At 46.6% G+C, this 22,287-nt stretch overlaps 1 protein-coding gene across 2 annotated transcripts in view; it reads left to right on the top strand.

The window, feature by feature from the left end:
• The first annotated feature begins 13,759 nt into the window (after window positions 1-13,759).
• The window catches only part of aqp9b (aquaporin 9b), a 111,327-nt gene continuing 102,799 nt past the window's right edge, over window positions 13,760-22,287 (top strand). Inside the window, exons 1-2 of one of the 2 annotated variants that reach the window (XM_038814087.1) lie at window positions 13,770-14,025; window positions 19,335-19,461. In XM_038814087.1, coding sequence (XP_038670015.1) covers window positions 13,921-14,025; window positions 19,335-19,461 — 232 coding nt within the window. In that variant the 5' untranslated portion in view covers window positions 13,770-13,920. Of the gene's footprint in view, window positions 14,026-19,334; window positions 19,462-22,287 lie in introns of both variants that reach the window. The other variant, XM_038814088.1, reaches the window with a different exon arrangement.

Genomic DNA, 22,287 nt, shown 5'->3' with positions numbered 1-22,287 from the left:
GTTCCTATTTTACATCATCTGGACACCTCACTTTTCCTCTGTCTCTGTGAACAGGGTCACAAAGGGGTTGCCGTATCGGGATTCAGACACCGTGTCGTCCTGCTCTCCCGGATCCCACACCCTTGTGTGGATCAGGCATGAAATTTTTGAATTATGTGACCGGGGGTCACTTTCGTCATTGCGGACAAGTCTGTACGAATTGTCCCTGTGCCAGAGTGTTGGGTCTAAAAGTGAATGGGTATTGTCGGGGTAGTCAGGGTCGGGTGGTGGGTCTGGGTTTTTAATATAAGTGACTTCCATGGGGTCACTGGAGTCGGGGTCATAGTCGCTGCAATGTGGGCTGTAGTGTGGTGTGCTGTGGCTGTCCTCAGAGTCAGTGTCTGTATCGCTGTCTCTGCTGCGGCAGCTTGTGGGCGTTTCGGGGCGTGGTCTGTCGTGGTCAGTGGGCGGAGTCGTGGGCGAGTCCGATGAAGAACTGGTCTGTGAGGGGGATGGTGGAAACGTGTCTCTAGTGGGAGGGGTGAGGTGTTCTGCTGCGTCTAGCAGGACATGGTGTGCATGGTTGGACTGTGTTCCATATGCCTTTAGCTGGTTAATATGGAACCACTTAGGATTTCCATTAGGATATTTTATCCTGTAAACTGAGGGGCTAATTTTATCCGAAATTGAATATGGGCCGGAATATTTTGGTGCCAAAAATCTGCTGGGGTTGTATACAGATAGCATTACCTGTTGCCCAACCTGGAATTCTGTGGGGTGAACGGTCTTATTAAAGCATGCTGTGCTTTGTCTACGCCGTTTCCCTAGTTGAACTGCGGCTGCGATCTGTGCAGACCTCACAGTCTCAACTAGGTCTTTAACTGTCTTTTCTTGTGTGAGGGCCGTCACTTCGGGGCTAGTCATGTCCAGTCCTAAAAGGAATTCTGTACCTTTCATAGGGCGTCCGGTCATGAGTGTGTGTGGTGTGTATCCTGTGGAAGTTGAAACTGTATTTCTGATAAACATGAGTGCAAATGGGAGCACTGAATCCCATGTTGAGTTGTTATCTTGAACCATTTTTCTAAGTGTGGATTTTAGGGTCCGATTCATGCGCTCTACAATCCCGCTGGACTGTGGGTGATACGCAATATGAAAGTTTTGTTTGATGCCGAATATTGTCAGGACGTTCTTCATGACACGTCCTGTGAAGTGAGATCCCTGGTCCGAATCTATACTTCTGGGTAAACCCCATCTCGTAAAGATGTGGTGGGTCAGGATCTTTGCAGCTGTCTTAGCTGTATTCGTTCTCGAGGGGAATGCCTCTACCCATTTGGTAAAGGTATCGATTACCACCAGAACGTATTTATAGCCATTCCTACAAGGGGGCAATGGTCCTATAAAGTCGATCTGGAGGTTTGTCCAGGGGCCATTAACTGGTCGAGTATGCCGAAGCTGTGCCTTTTTAGAATACCTCTCCGGGTTATTCTGGGCGCAAATAAGGCAATTCTCGATGTAGTGAGTTACATCTGTCCTTAGGTTAGGCCACCAACAGAGCTGCCTGAGGTGCCTCGTGGTCGTGTCGATTCCTTGATGTCCATGCCCGTCATGGAACAAAGCAATCATTTGATTCCTGTCCTGCTGCGGGACCACATAAAGTTGGTCCTTGATGATCACACCCTCATGTGTGGTCAGTGCGTGTCTGAACTTATCAAACTGAGGCACAAAGTTGCCTTTAAAAATCTCCCTGAGATCCTCATCCTGCTTCTGTGCTTCAGCTAAATCCCTGATATCGGTCTGTGAGACTTGAACTGCGCTCACAGGGGCGCTAGCTGGTGCGCTAGCTGGGGGTGTCCATAAGTGTCCTCGCCTGGAACCTGCCTTAGCCAGTGCGTCGGCTTTTACATTCCCAGGGGGGGATGACCTATGGTGGCTTCTAACTTTTATGATGCCGAAGGTTCTGTCCTTAGCTTTATCTAAAATGTGTCGGAGTAAAGGGGCTGATGGAAGGGGTTTCCCGTCTGCGGTGACAAAACCTCGTGTCCTCCACAGGGGCAGAAAATCTGTCAAACTGTTGCAGACATATAGACTGTCCGAATATATGTCCGCCGGGCTGGGGAAAGAATTGGGGTGGTCCACGATATATGCTATGGCCGCGAGCTCTGCTGCCTGCGCGCCTAAGTGACCTGGCAATTTTAAAGCTATTTCTTCGAGAGCGCGACCCTGCGCGTCCTCGACATAGATGCCGCATCCCGTGATACGCTCACCTTCTAAAACCGTGGATGAACCGTCCACGTATATCCGTAGTGGTCCACACGTGTCTGTGTGTTGGGGGCTTTGTCTTGGGTTCCCTATCTTCCTGGGGGGTGTCTTCGCTATGAAGGGTCCTGTGTTGTGTAGGGGTGCTACAATTTCACAATCATGGGGCTGTCCTGGATATTGGAGGTTGTCGGCTAAAAATGTGTGTGTGCGGGTCCGTTTTACTGTAATGTCCCGTCCTTGTAAGAGTAGTGTCCACCTAGCTGCCCTAATCTGGCTAACTGAACCGTCCTTCAGTCGACCGTCTAGGAGTAACTGTGTGGGGGTGTGCTCGGTCAAAATAGTGATGGGGTTGAGTCCGGTAATGTATGAGAAGTATTGTACTGCCCAGAAAACTGCAAGGAGGTGCCTCTCGCAGGCTGAAAATCCTTGTTCCACTGGGTCTAACAGTCGGGAGGCATAAGCCACTGGTCTTAGCTGCTCGTGCCGTTCCTGAAGTAACACGGCCGAGAGGGTCAGATCTGTGCTCGCTACCTCTATTGCATAGGGGGAAAGGTGGTCTGGGACTTGTAGCGCGGGTGCTGCGCTAAGGGCTTTCTTTAACTCCTCCACAGCCTCTGTATGCTGCGGAAGCCATTCCCAGGGGGCTCCTTTCTTAAGGAGGTCTGAGAGTGGGGCTGCCTTTGTCGCGAATCCGTCGATGTGGTTCCGACAATAACCAACCAGTCCTAAGAACGACCGGAGGGCTGAAACATTCTGGGGAAGGGGCAATTTGACAATCGAATCAATTCTTTTGAATTCGATCTCGCGTTTGCCGTGTGTGATGACTGTACCCAAATACATCACTTTGTTTTCCAAAATCTGGGCCTTTCTTGGGTTAACTTTACAGCCAATTGAGGTTAAAAGTTCCAGGAGTTCGGCCAGAAGCGTAATGTGCTCTGCCTTTGTGTCTGTCTGCAGTAGTAGGTCGTCTACATACTGTACCAGACATTCGGGGCGGGAAAATTTTTCTAGACCATTCGCCAGCTGTCGGTGGAAAATGGAGGGGGAATTGTGGAAACCTTGTGGAAGGCATGTCCACGTATACTGCTGTGTTTTGAAAGTGAAGGCAAATTTGTACTGGCACGCCTTTGCCAATGGGATTGACCAGAAGCCATTGCTAATGTCCAATACCGTGAAATATTTGGAGTTGAGTCCCTGTTTGAGCATGGTCTCGGGACTTGTTGCTACCGTGGGGGCTACTGCTGGGGTTACTTTGTTGAGTTCCCGATAATCAATGGTCAGACGCCATGATCCGTCGGGCTTTCTCACTGGCCAAATAGGGGCATTATTGGTCGAGGCTACTGTTCTAAGCACACCTTGCTCCAATAAGCTACCTATTACCTTCTCTATTTCTCCCTCTGCTTCTAGGGGAAATCTGTATTGTTTTTGTGGTCGGGGGTCAGGTCTGGTAACGTGAATTTGTCCAGTCATTCTGCCACAGTCGTGCCGGTGACTGGCAAATGCTGTCCTATGTTTGTGTAATACTGCCTTTACTTGTCTGTCCGTGTTTAATGTAGTCAGGTCGAATGAATAGTCTCCTACTGCGCTAATCCGATTAGCGTAGTCTCCTACTGTGAGGGTAGCGGGTGCTCTGTCCGATCTCGCCATTCGCCAGACACACTGGTTCACTGGGTCGAACAACAGGCTATGGGCATTCATGAAATCTATCCCTAGGATGTGTTCTGCTGTCCGGGGAAGATTTACTAGAACGACGGGGTGTTTGGTGGAAATGTTCCCTAGCTGGATTGCTACGGGTGCTGTAATGTGTCCCTGTTGCGAGTGTCCTGTGAAACCGCTAAGTGTGATGGTGGAGGTGGTCGGCCACGTGTCTGCCTGTGCCGTGGTGGTGGAATTAATCGTGGTGCGGGACCCTCCTGTGTCCCAAAGTAACTCTATGGGCTTCCCTCTAACCTTAGCTGTGACTACCGGTCTTCCGGATTGATCCCAAAGAGTGTCACAGACCCAAGTGGGGGAGCCCGAACACCGTCAGTCCGTTCCGTCCACATTGGTCTGTCCTGACTGTATGCCTATACTATGGATCGGTTTTGTTTTATTCCTATTCAGAGTGCCTGTCTGCTGGCCTCTCTGCGATCTTTGGGGTGCATTACATTCCTTAGCCCAATGTCTTAACTGGCCACAGTTGTAGCATTCCTGCGACTTCTGTGGAGGGCTGTTCTTTCCTTCATTTACCCACGTGGGGTTTTGGTGCGCTCTCACTGCCTGTATGTCTGCTGCAGCCTGAGCCTCTTCTGGGGACTTCACTTTGCCTCTGCCCTGAACTGATTGCTCCCAAGCGCGGGACAATCTTTTCAGGACCCACTTCTCATTATGGGCCTCCTCGGGTCATAGCTGTTGCAAGCACTCTGTCCTGCATCTGTGGCATGGGAAATTATGGTGCGCGTCCATTTAACCATGTTTTCACGGTTCAAATGGGCTCTATTTAAATCGCCAAAAACTGCATTAAAATGGATCCACAGCCTTCCTGCAAATGCTGTGGGGTGCTCGGTTTTCTTCTGTCGGCACTTATTAAGTCCTTCTACTGGGTCACCTCGATTATACCCTATGGCATCTAAAATGGAGGTGTGCATTTCCTCTAGGGTGCCTCCGCCAACGTTCTGTGGGTCAGGGAGGGCTGCTACTACCGATTGGTCTAAACTCAGAACTGTGAGTTTAACCTGCTCTCTCTCGTCCAGGCCGTACATGGTTGCCTGTTGCTTTACTTTTGCGAAAAATTGGTGGGGGTCTGCGGTGGGGAGAAACGGAGTGATCTTTTCACACGCGTCCCTGAGTTGGGTTACAGTTAAGGGGGTGGTGTAGGTAATATCGGGTGCGCCTTCTGTGGTCGCCTTTCTTTGGGTGGTGACTGGATTCATTGGTGCGGTAACTATCTGATCTGTGGGGGGTTGGGGTGCTTGTCTTTTCTGCTGCGCTGCTGGCGCACATGTTCCCTGAATATAACGCTGCGCTGTCTCACTTAACTCTTTCCAGTCTGGGGCATTCTCCTCATCTAACTGCGTTCCAAAGGTGCTTTGAAACCCATTTTGCACTGAAAGCAGCGATTGCAGCTCTGCAATCTGCTTCCTGCATTTTGCATGGTCTACTGTACTCTGTCTTTGTTCTGTGGTGGCAGCATGGAGTGCTCTTAAAGCTGCTTTAAGGTCAGAGCATTGCCTCTGCAAAGCCTCTACCTGCTTCTCTGATTCTTCTCTTATCAGGACGGCACGTTGCACGTCCTGATAGGCCTTTTCGTACTGGGTCTGGGAACTGCTGAGATGGGCTAGACAAGACTGATGTGCCCTCTTGGCATCATCCACCTCTCTACCTTTCTCTGCCAACTTCCCTCTAAGATCCATATTTTCTTTCTCGATGTCCCTGACATCCACTTTACTCATTCGATTTCTTTCTTCTAATTCTGCCCGGAGAGTCTGAACGACCTCCTCTGTGCCTCGCAATTGTGCCAAACAGGACACGATTGCCATCGGCTTGCGTGCTTTACTAAGGGTTTTCTTGTGAATTTGAGAGAGGTTCTCCCACCAAGTATGTCCTATACTTCCGGGACCTGTCTCCTCATTCAAACAGAATTCTTTCCAAAGGGGCCATCCCTTTCCTTGCAGATACTTCCCGAGTTCCAGCTCTCACACGGGACACTGACCTACTCGGCTAACTGCTGGTCGCTGCGACCACAAACCGTTCTGGATTCATCAGGCGTTCCATTGCCTGCATGGCCATTTTCTCTGACTCACTTAATTTGGAACAGGGGGTGTTGAGGTTAGGTCTCACGAAACGGGTAAGGCTTACGCTATGTTCCGTTCACAAAACTACCGAAAGTTTGTCGCAACAAAAATGCTTTCAGGTTTTCCTTACAACCCTGTTAGTACGCATGCACTAAACACACTTCCGAATTACGTTTATTCGTTTGAACACCTTGAATACTTGTGATTTATTTCCTTTTTCTTTACCAGATTTCTAATTCAAATTTCAGGGTTCTCGACGGAGTGGGGGTGCCACTTGTAACCGCGTCCCGTCAGGATGTCGCCACTAAATGTTGCACGTTTTACTTGAGTGTAATACGTGTTTATTGGAGTGTATTAACACGCCTCCGTTTAAAGGCCGTGTGCTTAACACTGCTACAGCTCTGTGTGTGTAATTTCAGCTCGGAGTCGCCAGGTGTCGTATATAAACACCTCACAAGTATCTCAAGGTCAGGTTCAAAGTAATAAAACTATACACCGATTAGTAAGTTCCAACGATCAATATTTATTATACAAATATAATAAATACGCATGCACACGCTAAAGACTAATACCTATTTCTACTAATAAACGACTAAATACTTATCTAAGTGGGAACCAGCAAGGTCAGGGGACAAGGCCTTTGTTCCTTTCTGGGCTGCACCTTCTGTTCGTTATTAGTCGAATACTGTATAAGTTCACGTAGCGAGCGTCGTTTTGGGACTTACTGAACGATGGCTGGTGCTCAACGGCTGGTGATGGAAGACAGGATCAACGGCTGGAGTCGGAGTCAGGATACAACAGCAGATCTGGGTCGAAGTCAAAACAGCAGTCCAAGCCGGAGCACAAAACAGACAGAACCATGTGCGGGGGTCTATCTTTATAGGGGTCCCCAATGTCCGTGCCTTTTCGGGGCGGGCTTTACCTGCCATGCATCAATTGGATCATTTCCCAATCGATGTCTCACAAATCCCCCAATCTGAGGGTCGCTTCTCGATGGGTGGGGCGGTCTCTAGGGTCTTTTGTGATGGATACTTCTGGTGCCGTTTCGTCTGGGCGTCCACTCAAAGTATCCATTCAAAACCAAATGTTGCTATTGTGTGTGCCCAGATCTGGATTGCCTCATTACTATGCAAAGCGTTTTGCTATTTACACCTTTGGTTGAGATCTTCCACCTGGCCATAAACTAGTTTTGCTACGTGCAGAATGCTAATTAGTCTTTGCAGACTGCTTGTCCTGGCTAAACTGCTTTTTCCCTGCAGACTTAGCAGTTCTCCATTTTGTTAGCCCAGTGTCCATCTTAGGTGGCTAAAATATAAGCAGATCATTTGACTTAGGCTAAGATTGCAGAATCAACACTTGCTCATGGCATGTATAAATTACCCTATTTTTTTAAGAACACGGTTTTTAACAGTTGACTAGTCAGTTTCCCAATGCAGTCACGTAAGGGTGGACCTCAAATAAAGTGGAGTCAGAGGTCTGGGTGTAAGTCAGCTGCCATTTTAGAGCTGTACGTTCTTTTCTTATTTCCTTTGGCACTTTGGTTTCATATGTTTGCTTTTATGTTATATATTAGAGAGCAAATGGTAGCAATTTGAAAAAGAGAAGAATGGGGAATTCTCTGCAGTACTGGCTGAGCCGATGAAAGACACAACTCTGAGGCACTGTGGCATAACCACTGACAGAGGGTGTAATGTCACACAGGCAGGTTCCAATATGAATATGGGGTCCGGAACATATAATGGCAACAGTTGACACAGAAGTGAGCAAAAATATCATAACTGGAAGAAGGTAAGAAGTGATCACCAATTTAAAATTCTTAATGTATATATAAAGGTGTTATTCTGCTATGATAGGCCTTATCTCTTTAAGATAATTAAGTCGAACTGTTGTTAAGTGAAGTTCAAGCCATTCAGCGTTTGATTATTGTTTGGTCAACGGGCTCTGAAAATTATAAGATGCATGTTAATTTTTCCCAAAAGTAAAGAAATCGGCATGAAGTCTATTTCTAATAATTGTAAAATGCTATTACGTCTGAATGTGATCTTGCTGATGTGTCATCTTAATATACTATAAACCTACTGTGGGCCTCATGGCAATAAGAGGTTAAATTGGTTTGAAAGGTGCTGCTGCAGCATGTAAGGGAGGGACAGATCTCACCGATTCTGCTTTATAAAGGGTACTCGCCCAGCAGTTAACATTTTTGCCAGCACTCAGGCCAATGTCGGACAGTTTTTCGCAGATACTGGCTCGATGGAAGATATACAATGATGTGGAAATGCTCTTGCAGCATTGTAGTCAATCCTGGAGCACATGGTAGCTCTGTGGATATCAGCAGTAGAGGCCTCAGTGATAGGTTTGCTTCTTCCAGATTGCTGCCACAGAGCCCTGGACACCAGATTGGAGATGTTTGTCCCACCTACCCTGAATAAGGATTGTGGTTGGAATGTAAATGAGCACTGCATGAGGCTTCACGACATCATTGATATAATTGAAACATATAAAGTTCTGTTGTGGAGATGCCGGCATCAGACTAGGGTGGGGACAGTTAGAAGTCTTACAATACCAGGTAGCTTCATTGCAGTGTTAGTGTAAGCCTACTTGTGACAATAAAGGTTATTAAAATTAAAGTATGCGGTACATAATCGTGCAACTCGGCCAATGTTGTCTGCCTCATACGCTGCAGGAAAGGATGTCCCGAAGCGTGGGACATTGGCGAGAAAATGCAGATGCTGCGACAATGGATGAATGGACAGCCCGTGACAATCACCAGGCAGGAATGTTCCCTTCCAGTCAGGGAACGCTTCAGCAGTCAAGGGCATTCAGCCTCTGCTCTTCGGGTAAGTGTTCTCCAAGGCGGCCTTCAGAACGCGCGACAAATCACAGAGCAGAAGCTGATAGCCAAGTTCTGCACGCATGGGTATGGCTTCAACCGGGACCTTGGATTCATGGCTCACTATATATAACCCCCCCACCATCTGGCCTGGGCTTGTGAAATCCTACCAACTATCCGGGCTTAAGACAATTCGCACCTCTTTAACCTGTGATTATCCCTCTCTCCAGTTGCTCTGTCTGGACCTGTAAAGACTTAATTACCTGCAAAAACTCACATTCAAAGTATCAACTTGCATCATTAGCTTTGTCTACATGTACTGTGTTTGTGTAACCTACCTCTTCACTCACCTGATGAAGGAGCTGGGCTGCGAAAGCTTGTGATTCCAAATAAACCTGTTGGGACTTTAACCTGGTGTTGTAAGACTTCTTACCATATAAAGTTCTGACAGGGCTGCACAGACTGGATGCAGTGATGTTGTTTCCGCTGACGGACAAGGGGTCACAGTCTCAGGATACAGGGTTGGCCATTGAGGACTGAGATGAGGAGAAACATCTTCACTCAGAGTGTGGTGAACCTGTGGAATTCTCCACCACAGAAGGTTGTGGAGGCCAGGCCACTGAATATATTTAAGAAGGAAATAGATTTCTAGACTAAAGGCTAAAGTGATGTGGGACGAGTACGGGAGTATGCCGCTGGGATAGAGGGCCAGCCATGATCATATTGAATGGCAAAGCAGATTTGAAGGGCTGAACGGCCTACTCCATATGTTTCTATCTCTGTTTTCCTTCAGAACATTAGACATATGGGCAATATTAATGGCAGAGCAGGAATATCCACCCCTGGTGGTGTTGTGTTTTAGCTCCCTCCAATGTGTTCACTGGTTGCTGAAATAAAGCAGAACTATCTGTCATTGCAACAGCACAATAGGGTGGAGCTGCCATGAGGCAAGAATACAGACAGTCTCCAATAATAAAGGACTACTCAGCTACCTCAACCCTTCTGAGTACTGAGGTGGAAGCTTGAGAGAAGCATCCCACACTGGCACCAATGGGAAGCAGATTAGCAACAAGAAGGAAGCATATATGCCTAATTATTCCAATTATGCTGTGCACTCATGTCAAGTTGTTGTGCGCATGAACGCTATCCTTGGCCAAGTTTGGAAGGTGCACTCATCAGGTGCGATATATTCATCTCTGTCTGAAGATGCGGGTGTGTGGGTACTGGTAGATAGGCATTTGACACAGTCTGATCTATCTGCTATCCCTTCATCAATCATCCACCTTTAGAACATAGAACATAGAACAGTACAGCACAGAACAGGCCCTTCGGCCCTCGATGTTGTGCCGAGCAATGATCACCCTACTTAAACCCACGTAACCCATATACCCGTAACCCAACAATCCCCCCATTAACCTTACACTACGGGCAATTTTTTTAGCATGGCCAATCCACCTAACCCGCACATCTTTGGACTGTGGGAGGAAACCGGAGCACCCGGAGGAAACCCACGCACACACGGGGAGGACGTGCAGACTCCACACAGACAGTGACCCAGCCGGGAATCGAACCTGGGACCCTGGAGCTGTGAAGCATTGATGCTAACCACCATGCTACCGTGAGGCCCCTTTCTTCCAATATCTACAAATGGTGGGATTCCAAATTGAAAATTGTTGGTGTCAGCATTGGGCTGGGGGGCAAAAAAACGTACACTTCATATGAAATGGAACAAAATCCCCAAAGAATCGAGGTGTCTACAAGCTAAAACAAATGTATCAAATTGGCTGAAGATTGGCATCAGTGATGATGGAGGCCTCAGGAGGAGGCAGAGAAGGATCATTGACTTAATGTTTTCGCCTGAAGGTGGTTCCAAACACTTCAGCCTTGTCTGTTCCACTCAGTTGCTGGGCTCAGCCGTCATTGAGCATAACGTTGACTCTGGAGTTTGTTTCTCCTGTGAGTAACTTAATTGCCCACCACCATGGGATGTGGCAGATTTTTGATCGATTGTGGGATTGTTTAGCTTGGAACTGACCTCCGTCAAGCAGCGTGGTCCATCAGCAGTTAGTGATGGGATTGTCAACTCCACCTATTTCATGCTGGTTCCACTTTCTAGTAAGCCTGCGTTGTGGTTTTATCAGGTTGGCACCTTCAGGTATGTCTGGTGCTGCCTCCAGCATGCTCTTGGATGGCCCTCATTGAATCAGTGGGAGATGCACCAGGCCATGAGGTTATAACCTGAGGGGAAATGCTGATGGACCATAGAGCTTCATGCAGGCCAGTTCTAAGCTGCTAGGTCTGTTCTTAATCTGCTCCACTGATGCCACATGCTCCCTGGCACAGTGACTGTGGGAAGTTTCTTCCTGACTCTTACAGACAGGTTCTTTTCAGACCAATGGAAATTGTACCGGGAAACAAAATGGAACTAAACCGCAATGGAAGTCCCATCCGTTTTCACTCCCAGCTGCCTGGTGTGCACGAGAATAACCATCTGAGTGTGCAAAATCCAAGGTGGCATTTCGAACCGGCTTCCTATGAGGTTCATCTGGATGAAACTTCGTTGGGATTGAAAGGTTTAGAGTGCTCGTTCTTTCTGAACTGGCAACTAAATTGGGCAGCACGGTAGCACAAGTGGCTAGCACTGTGGCTTCACAGCGCTAGGGTCCCAGGTTCGATTCTCCACTGGGTCACTGTCTGTGTGGAGACTGCACGTTCTCCCCGTGTATGCATGGGTTTCCTCCGGGTGCTCCGGTTTCCTCTCCACAGTCCAAAGACGTGCAGGTTAGGTGGATTAGCCATGCTAAAATTGCCCTTAGTGTCCAAAAAGGTTAGGAGGGGTTACTGAGTTACGGGGATAGGGTGCAAGTGAGGGCTTAAGTGTGTCGGTACAGACTCGATGGGCCGAATGGCCCTCCTTCTGCACTGTATGTTCTATAAACAACTGAAGACAGAAGTGACAACCCTGAACTTCACTCTGTGTCAGGTTTTGATTGAGTTAAAATAGCGCCCAAATGCATCCATTCTGCAGCTTTGCTCTTAAACCACTGGCTGGGACGGGAGAGAATTTAGAAACCTTTAGCACAATGAAGAAACTTTAACTCCGAAAATGCTACTGTTACAATCGATGGAACTGTGTACTTCACTTGTTCTCAAAGCTGTGCATATGTCCCTACAATCTATCTTCCAGCTCAAGGCAAAATGTGAAGCCCCAGTCTCAAGCTTTTGAGAGAGGCTGGGTCCTTGAAACATAGACCTGAATGAAACCATGGAAGACAATGTTAATTACAAGCAGGTTTTGACGTGAAATATGTCCATTTTAATCTTGTTTGAAACATTATAGTCAGGTTTTGGTCAGAAGTATGAGGAGGTTGATTGGTTCATTTGATTTGCCTTTGGTTAAATTTGTAGATCAACCAATCATAATGAATGGATTTGGATAGAGCCAGGCAGGTTAATGGCATTTCAAACTGAAATCTGAAGTGTCCCAGGATCTCTACCTGTGGGAGTCTCCCCAAGGACAGGAATTGGTACTCTCAGAAGCAACTTCCCACCTACAGAAAACTCCCACTGATGTATCCTCAAGATATGCCCAGTTCACCCACTCCCCTCGTTGACCTATTTGTGTGGTGAAGGGACAAGGGAAATCAGACAGAGATCTGGGGCTAGATTCTTCCACCCCGCCAGCCGCAAGATCGCCACAGGCTGGACACCGGACCATGACCTCAGCCGGGAATTTCCGCTTGCCGGGCAGGCGCGGCCGCCGAATCCCGCCCCTAGTTTCAATATCCAACCTGTGCTCCAAAACAAACCCTTAAAAATATTCTGAGAGGTGGGGGTCGGGGCGGCTAGGTGGCACAGTGGTTAACATTGCTGCTTCAAAGGGCAGCACAGTGGCGCAGTGGTTAGCATTGCTGCCCCATGGCGTCGAGGTCCCAGGTTCGATCCCGACTCTGGGTCACTGTCCGTGTGGAGTTTGCACATTCTCCCTGTGTCTGTGTGGGTTTCGCCAACACAACCAAAGATGTGCAGGGTAGGTGGATTGGCCACCCTAAATTGCCCCTTAATTGGAAAAAATGAATCGGGTACTCTAAATTTATAAAAACAAAAACACTGCTGCCTCACAGCGCTAGGGCTGGGGTTCGATTCCATCCTTAATAAAATTATCTCTTATTGTCACAAATAGGCTTCAATGAAGTTACTGTGAAAAGCCCCTAGTTGCCACATTCCGCCACCTGTTTGGGGAGGCTGGTACGGGAATTGGATGTTTGGACTGAGCACACTTTCTCCTGTCTGTGTAGATTTCCTTCGGGTGCTCCGGTTTCCTCCCACAGTCCAAAGATATGCAGGATATGTGGATTGGCCATGCTAAATTGTCCCTAAATGTCCAGGGATGTGCGGGTTAAGCGGGGTTACGGGATTACAGGAATAGAGTGGTTAGGGTGCTCTTTCAGAGAGTCGGTACAGACTTGATGGACCGAATGGCCTCCTTCTACACTGTAGGGATTCTAGGATTTTTGGACCAGATGGGAAGGGGGCATATTAACACATGTAAGTTCATGAGATGCAGTGCCACCCTTAAACAGGCAGCCAGTTAATAGGATTTATCAGATGGCCCAATGCCTCCCGTTAGCATGCAGTAGATAGCCAAGTTAACTTTTTTTGAGAAAAGCGCTGCCCTTGTTCGATCAGTACTTTGGAAAGAGTCCGCTATATTTGCCAAGGACTTTGGGCAATTGAGCGGATTTTTAACCTCGGGTGCAGAGAATGCCCCCACGGTGTGTGCTCTGCAAGAGGCGCTGGTGATAAAATCACTGGGAAAGGTGCAGATGTTCCTATTTCTCCAGTGCCGATAGCATTCCGTGTATTTCCCACCTCGCTGTATCTGGGACGGGGGAGGAGGGAAAAATAAGTTCCCAGCCGCAACTAGAGGACTTGTGCAAATATTGATCAGCTCAGCACTGACGCTGGAATATCCTTATCAGCCTTTGCCCACTGGCTTCTTCACTCGTGTCGAAGTTCAGAGCTGCGGATTGTTAAAAAGGCGAGACTCTCCAGCAGTAAAGCTCTGAGGCAGCAGCAATGGAAACAGAACCCCAGAAACACAGCCTGACAGACAAATGCAAGTTAAAGAACAGCTGGATAAAACAAGGGCTCGCCGAGTTCCTGGGAACCTTTATGTTGATTGTAAGTATTGGCAAAGATGCATTTATTTCCATGCTGGGTCACAGCAGCTGATGCACCTTGTCCAGGATGACCACAGCACAGGCAGACCTGACTCTAGTTATTATTTCAATGGTTGTGAAGTTTATGGTCAAGATCCATCCAGTGAAATACTAATCAGGATACAGTAAGGACAAAGTTTTGAAATAGCTTTTTGTGTCTAGAGAAAACGCAGGTAAAATGTAAAAAAAAATGTACAATAGGTCAATGTGTATTAGTGAGTTTTTTTGTTATTTCGAAGGATAGAGCTAAGTTGTTAACTCTATATTTTTAAGCGAATGATCTTTTATGCACTGTTTTATTCACTGTGATAATGTTCTGCAGCACCATTCGATTACAGGTGGAACAGTAGGTTGCTTCTTGTGTATAAGGAGTTATGATTGTTATGAGGTGGTTATTGGCATTGCCCCCTCCCAGCAGATAGTCAAACAGGAGCGACGTTCAGGGTCAATTTTGTTTTTTCTTTTTATAAATTTAGAGTACCCAATTCATTTTTTCCAATTAAGGGCCAATTTTAGTGTGGCCAATCCACCTACCCTGCACATCTTTGGGTTGTGGGGATGAGACCCACGCAAACACGGGGAGAACGTGCAAACTCCACACGGACAGTGACCCAGAGCCGGGATTGAACCTGGGACCTTGGCGCCGTGAGGCAGCAGTGCTAACCCACTGCGCCACCGTGCTGCCCTCGTTCAGGGTCAATTAAAGCAACTTCCAAGTTGCATTTACATAGTGCCTTCCATCCCCTCAGAACCGTCCTTCCTGGGCCACACGGAGACATTGTTTGAAGTGTCTTCCCCGATTATTCTCAGAGTCTTACAGCACAGAGGAGGGACACTGGGTTCATGGAGCCTGTAAGCCTCTCTGAAAGAGCTCGCCAACTCCCTGATCCTCCTGCTCATCACACCACCAGCAGTTTTTTTTCTTCTCAAATATTTATCCAACTCCTTTTTGAAAGTTGCTCTTGGAGCTGCTTCCACCACCATTTTGACAGTCCAGTCTAGTACCTAACAACTCAGGGCGGAAAGTTGTCCTTAACTCCACTCTTGGTCTTGTATAACCAACTTGGGGACAGTAAGTTCCCACAATGGACACTGACAGAAGCATCAATGAAAGGAATTGCCTTGGGAGTGGGGGGGGGGGGGGGGGGGGGGGGGAGCTATTTGTCTCCAGCACAAATCACAATGGCACACGTGAATGGATTTTCCACCAAACATCCATTCAAATTATGGTTGCTAAGACTGAGAAGGTTGTAGGGAATCTCCAGTACAGAGCATCTGTCTGCATGGTGTTAGTTAGAATCATCACAGAATTTACCGTGCAAAAGGAGGCCATTAGGCCCATCGGGTCTGCACCAGCCCTTGGAAAGAGCACCGTCCTTAATCCCACACCTCCACCCTATCCCCGTAACCCAGTAAGCCTAACCTTTTTGGACACTGTGGGTAATTTAGCATGGCCAAGGCATTAACCTGCACATCTTTGGACTGTGGGAGGAAATCGGAGCACCCGGAGAATAACCACGCACACACAGGGAGAACGTGCAGACTGCACACAGACAGTGACCCAAGCCGGGAATCGAACCTGGGACTCTGGAGCTGTGAAGCAGCAGTGCTCACCAGTGTACTACCGTGCCACCCTAAAGGGACAAATGTTAGCCAGAATATTGCGAGAGCCACCCCCTACTATTCAAATCGGCCTTTGGTATTTTTACCTCCACCAGAACAGCATTGGGTTATGTTCCTACTCAAAACACAGGGCATCAAATAACACAGCTTTGAAACCCCAATCCTCCCTCCCCCATCCCATCTTTCTCAGCCCCATCCCACCTTCTCCTCCCTCCCCATCCCACCTTCTTCTCCCTCCCCTCCCTCCCCATCTCACCTTTCCCTCCCTCTCCCTCCCACCTTCATCTCCCTCCCCTCCCTCCCCATCCCACCTTTCCCTCTCTCTCCATCCCATCTTACACAAGAACATAAGAACTCGGAGCAGGAGTAGGCCATCTGGCCCCTCGATCCTGCTCCGTCATTCAATAAGATCATGGCTGTTCTTTTGTGGACTCAGCTCCACTTACCCGCCCGCTCACTGTAACCTTTTTATTCCTTTACTGTTCAAAAATCTTTGCCTTAAAAACATCTAACGAGGTAGCCTCAACTGCTTCACTGGGTAGGGAATTCCACAGATTCATGACCGTTTGGGTGAAGAAGTTCCTTCTCAACTCAGTCCTAAATCTGCTCTCCCTTATTTTGAGGCTATGCCCCCTAGTTCTAGTTTCATCCACCAGTGGCCTCCCTGCTTCTATCCTATCTATCCCCTTCATAATTTTATATGTTTCCATAAGACCATAAAACATAGAAGCAGAATTAGGCCACTCGGCCCATCGAGTTTGGTCCACCATTCAATCATGGCTGATATCCTTTTCATCCCCATTCTCCTGCGTTCTCCCCATAACCTCTGACCCCTTATTAATCAAGAACCTATCTATCTCTGACTTAAAGACACTCAGTGATTTGGTCTCCACAGCCTTCTGCGGCAAAGAGTTCCACAGATTCACCACCCTCTGGCTGAAAAAATTCCTCCTCATCTCTGTTGTAAAGGATCGTTCCTTTAGTCTGAGATTGTGTCCTCTGGTTCTAGTTTTTCCTACAAGTGGAAACTCATCCTCTCCACGTCCACTCTATCCAGGCCACACAGTATCCTGTAAGTTTCAATAAGATCGTCCCCAATCCTTCTAAATTCCAACGAGTACAGATCCAGAGACTTCAACCGTTCCTCATACAACAAGCTCTTCATTCCAGGGATCATTCTTGCCAACCTCTTCTGGACCTTTTCCAAGGCCAGCACATCCTACCTTAGATACGGGGACCAAAACTGCGCACAATACTCCAAATGGGGTCTAATCAGAGAATGATACAGCCTCAGAAGTATATCCTTGGTCTTGTATCCTTGTTCCTGGTCTTGTATCCGCTTGTTTCAATAAGATCCCTCCTCATTCTTCTCAATTCCAGTAAGTATAGTCCCAATCTACTTATTCTCTCCTCATAAACTAATCGTCTCAACTCCAGAATCAACCTAGTGAATCTCCTCTGCACCCCCTCCAGTGACAGTAGATCCTTTCTCAAGTAAGGAGACCAAAACTGTACACAGTACTCCAGCTGCGGCCTCACCAGCACTCTATACAGCTGCAACATAACCTCCCTGTTTTTAAACTCCATCCCTCCAGCAATGAAGGACAACATTCCATTTGCCTTCTTGTAAATGTAAATAATCTTTATTGTCACAAGTAGGTTTACATTAACACTGCAATGAAGTTACTGTGAAAAGCCCCTAGTCGCCACACTCCGACACCTGTTCGAGTACACAGAGGGAGAATTCAGAATTCTCAGCTGGTACGGGAATTGAACCTGCGCTTCTGGCCTGGCTCTGCATCACAAACCAGCTGTCTAGCCCACTGAGCTAAACCAGTCCTGATTACTTGCTGCACCAGCAAAACATGCACAGGGACACCCTGGTTCCTCTGCACAGCAGTATGCTGCAATTTTTTACCATTTAAATAATAGTCCATTTTGCTGTTATTCCTACCAAAATGGATGACCTCACATTTATCAACATTGAACTCCATCTGCCAGACCCTTGCCCACTTACTTAAACCAGCTATATCCCTCTGCAGACTCTCAGTGTCCTCTGCACACTTGGCTCTACTACTCACCTTAGTGTCATATGCGAACTTTCACACATTACACTTGGTGCCCAACTCCAAATCATCTATGTAAATTGTAAACAATTGCTGTCCCAAAACTGATCCCTGAGGCACACCACTAGCCACTGATTGCCAACCAGAAAACCCCCCATTTATCCCCACTCTGCTTTCAGCCCCATCCCATCTTCCCCTCCCATACCATTCCGCCTCCCCCCCCATTCCCAGCTCTCCTCCTTCCCCATCTCACCTTTCCCCCATCCCCTCGCTCCCTATCCCCTCCCAACCCATCCCACCTTCCCCTCCCCACCCCATGCCCCATCCCACCTTCCCCTGCCCCATACTATCCCACCTTCCTCTCCCCATCCCAGCTCTCCTCCCTCCCCATCTCACCCTTCTCTCCCTCCCATACTACCTTCCCCTCCCCCATCCCACATTCCCATCCCACCTCCCCTCCCCCACATCCCACCTCCCTTCCCCCCTAAGAGGTCTAGACAGGGTGGATGTGGAGAGGCTGGCGGGGATTCTCTGGCTGTTGGAATTCCCTCTTCCCGCCAGCAGTGCACCCCCCCCCCCCTTCCATGGGTTTTCCAACCGCGTGAGGTGTCTTCAATGCGAAATCCGCTTGACAAACGGAGTGAGTATAGAATCCTGCTTTCAATGAACAATACACCGGCAAGAAACATATGGCTGGGGGGACCGGAGAATCAGCCCCGATGTTTCCTCTTGTGGGTGAATCTAGATCTAGGGGTCACTGCTTAAAAATAAGGGGTTGCCCATTTAAAATGGAAATGAGGTGCAATATTTTCACTCGGTGGGTCGTGAGTCATTGGAACTCTCTTCCTGAAAAGGCAATGGAAGTGGAGCCTTTGAATATTTTTAAGGCAGAGGAGGATGGTTTCTTGGTGAACAAGGGGCAATTACGTTATTGGGGGTAGGCGGGATGCAGATTTGAGGTTACTCTCAGATCAGCCATGGTGTTATTAAAACATGGAACAGGCTCGAGGGGCTGAATGGTCTCCTCGTTTTCCCCTTCTTTCTCCCTTTTTCTTTCTTGTTCCCTTTTAATGGAGACATTAACTCATTCGCATTGAAGGCATTTTTCCTGCGTTAAGAATGGTAACCACATTCAGGTTAAGAGGGCAGCACGGTAGCACAAGTGGATAGCACTGTGGCTTCACAGCGCCAGGGTCCCAGGTTCGATTCCCTGCTGGGTCACTTTCTGTGCGGAGTCTTCACATTCTCCCCGTGTCTGCATGGGTTTCCTCCGGGTGCTCCGGTTTCCTCCCACAGTCCACAGGCGTGCAGGTTAGGTGGATTGGCCATGATGAATTGCCTTTAGTGTCCATAAAGGTTAGGAGGGGTTACGGGGATAGGGTGGGAGTGAGGGCTTAAGTGGGCCGGTACAAACTCAATGGGCCGAATGGCCTTCTTCTGCACCGTCTGTTCTATGTGACATGGCAAGTGTTTCAAATTTCATAATTCTGTGCGCATTAAGGAAAGAGATTATGTTATCTTCCACGGAATATCTTTTAAACAATACAATTGTAAACATTGCTTACAATCCTCTATATTGCAGCTCTTTGGTTGCGGTTCACTTGCCCAATCAATACTGAGCAGAGGCGTTAGTGGCAACGTGCTGACTGCTTCCATTGGCTTTTCATTTGGACTCACCATTGCTGTTTATGCTACCATAGGAGTGTCAGGTAGGTGTTGAGTATTATCCTAGATACAGTGACAAAACGAGTGGGTTTTAATTGTTGATACAACAGGTGTGTATTTAGGCAAAGCTAAACTTTCCTATTCCACTGTCGCTCCTGAACTGCTTAGCATTCTTGAAGATAACAGAGATTAAAAACTTTAATGTTTGAACGTAGCCTTGGGAACACAGGGCAGATATAATCCTCCGACTGTTAACAGATACAAAAAAATGTATTTCTTGGCAAGCATGCCTTTTCAATAAAATATTCAGGTCATACATTTAGTAACAAAACAAGTTAAATATCGCAAGTAACTCAATGTATCATCAATTCTTTCCAAATAAAATCTTCATTTAAAATGTTAATTTTGAACAATTCTAACAAGCGTTTTTTCATTGAATTTGGCAGTATTTTACACTTATCTGTAGACTTTCCATGGGGTTTTGCATAACAAGTTGCTGTCAGTGGGGCAGCCACTTTGGTACAGCATCTGAGGCCTGTGTGAACAACTGTGTATCTCCTGAACCAGTCGGATCCAAGATTTGTTAATGAACAGAAGTAGAGAAGCAGATGGTGCTAGTTAGAATAGTCAATTCACTGACAACTCATGTCTAGAAAGTGAAAGAAAGGGTGGGGAAAAAAAATGGGTTACGAGCCAGAAAGTAAAATAAAAAACTTTTTCTCTTTTTAACCTTCAACAAAAAATAAAATCAGAAGGCATGAAACCCCACACTGGTGAACTTAATTTTCATTGCAAGAGAGGTTGCTTTTCAGTAATTAAAACTTACTATGTTAATAAAAGGTATGTTGACTAGAATCGGAAAGCCCCAACTTTCTGTGGCAAGTCTAACCCTTCTCTACAATGTCAGTGCAGGAACTCCAGGATATTTAATAAATTTGAATGGGGAGCCAAATGATGAGATGCCATTTGCATCACAGATCATTGACCAGCTTTAAATCTCAGACAGTGATTTCTGAACTTTTGGATTAAATCCACCTGGGCACTTGTCAAACTTGCTGTCTGATATACACAGAAATAATGTCGAGCACTGGTACTATCACAACAAAATCCAGCCCAATACTTCAATAATGTTTACATCATTTAATACAGTCTGCCCCAATATCTATTCAAATCATTTTTGATTTAAAAAAACAGGAAATGTTCACTCTATTCCAATTTTCGCATCTCCCAAAGTCTCTGTTCATGCTTACAGCCACAAGATAACCACAATGCCGAGGCTCACATGTTGCATATTCCAAAACATATAAACTTCCTAGGTAGAATGGATGAGTTAATGTATCCCATCAATTACTTTGAGCCATATGGCAGAAATTATATACAGGGTACGCAACCATTTTCTCATCAGTGCTCTGAAATGTGGTGAAGAATTTGCAACCAGAATATATTTTCAGGCTAAGCCAAAATTCAATTGTTATTTAAAACCTATAAATTTATATGGAAGAAAAATAAAAATAGTATTGAACGTTCACAAACACTTAAACCCATTTTCTGAAGCTAAAACATCTTTCAAATTCTTCATTGTTTTTGCAGACACCTTTAAACTGAACTTTGAATTAGTTCTCCAGGTCCTTCAAGCAGACAGTTTCATTCCATTGCTATGAAATACCTTTGACTTGGTTAAGAGACATTTTAAAAACCTGCAAACAGCTACAATGATTAATTTTGATTGAGGGATCATCTGATCCAGAATGGTTCGTTTTTTGTTGGGCGGGGAGGTGGGGGGGGGGGGGGGGGGGGGGGGGGAGTGGGGGGGGCGTAACATCTAAACATTTTCTCACAGCCTAGATATCAATGTTCATTCTTTCGCTCTTGGTGCCTGGGAAGTAAAATGCTACTCTCCTAGGAGTCGGATAAGCTGTACGGAACTTGAGGCAAAGCCATTGGAATTTGACATCTGGACAGGTCCCTTGTCAACAAGCCTGCAAACATTCTGCAAATTAGATAGAACATCTAATCTACTCACACATCGTACCTCCTGGCAGGAGGTACGATGTATACACATTTGCCTACAGGCTCTCCAACCAGAATGAACAAAGGAAACTGGCAGAACAATAGTCAAGTATTTTATTTCTGTACGTATTTCAAACGGCTCGGCACCATCAACTAACTCAACTTCATAGGAAAATATATAGTCATAACATCATACAGACAGAATCTGCCATTGCCACATGATCCTGGCCTGCTTTCTATCTCTTCGTGGTTTCCAATCAATTTGGTGATGAGGGAAATTAGAAAAGTTGGCCCATTTTTGGTGAGGACTGACCACAAAGTTTATTTTAATCAGAAAATTGAAATCTTAAGGTATAAAGACATGAGGAGGTCAATCTCAGAAAGTTGTATCAAATCCTACAGTGTTGCCATTATCCCAACAAACTTGGTCAATGAGCAGCAAGTGAAGTCAAGTTATTAACTTCAACCAAGTTTGTAAATGGGGAGGAAAGAGCTGGAGATGCCCTAATTGTTTGTTTCTCAATGTAGTTTTGTGAACCGAGCTATCCATGGCAATTTCTTTTAAGAGGCTTATTTAAAATGGTAGTTTTTAATGAACTCTACCCTACCCGGGTTTAGCGCTGCCTAGAACCTAAAAGTGAGTCAAGTACCATTAAGATTAAGAGTAAATATAGAACATTTGTCTAATCTCTGGCATTGCTATGGAGGCGCTTCCCTCTGTCAGAGGATTGGAGAATTGCAAATGTTACGCCCTTGTACAAAAATGGCTGTAAGGGTAGCCCCAGCAATTACAGGTCAGCCATTTAACATCAGTAGTGGGCACGCTTCTGGAAACAATTATCTGGATAGAATTAGTAGTC

Source organism: Scyliorhinus canicula, chromosome 12, assembly GCF_902713615.1.
Source record: "Scyliorhinus canicula chromosome 12, sScyCan1.1, whole genome shotgun sequence".
NCBI classification, from domain to species: Eukaryota; Metazoa; Chordata; class Chondrichthyes; order Carcharhiniformes; family Scyliorhinidae; genus Scyliorhinus; species Scyliorhinus canicula.
The sequence above is the reverse complement of the archived record's forward strand: the minus strand, read 5'-3'. Positions and strand labels throughout refer to the sequence as shown.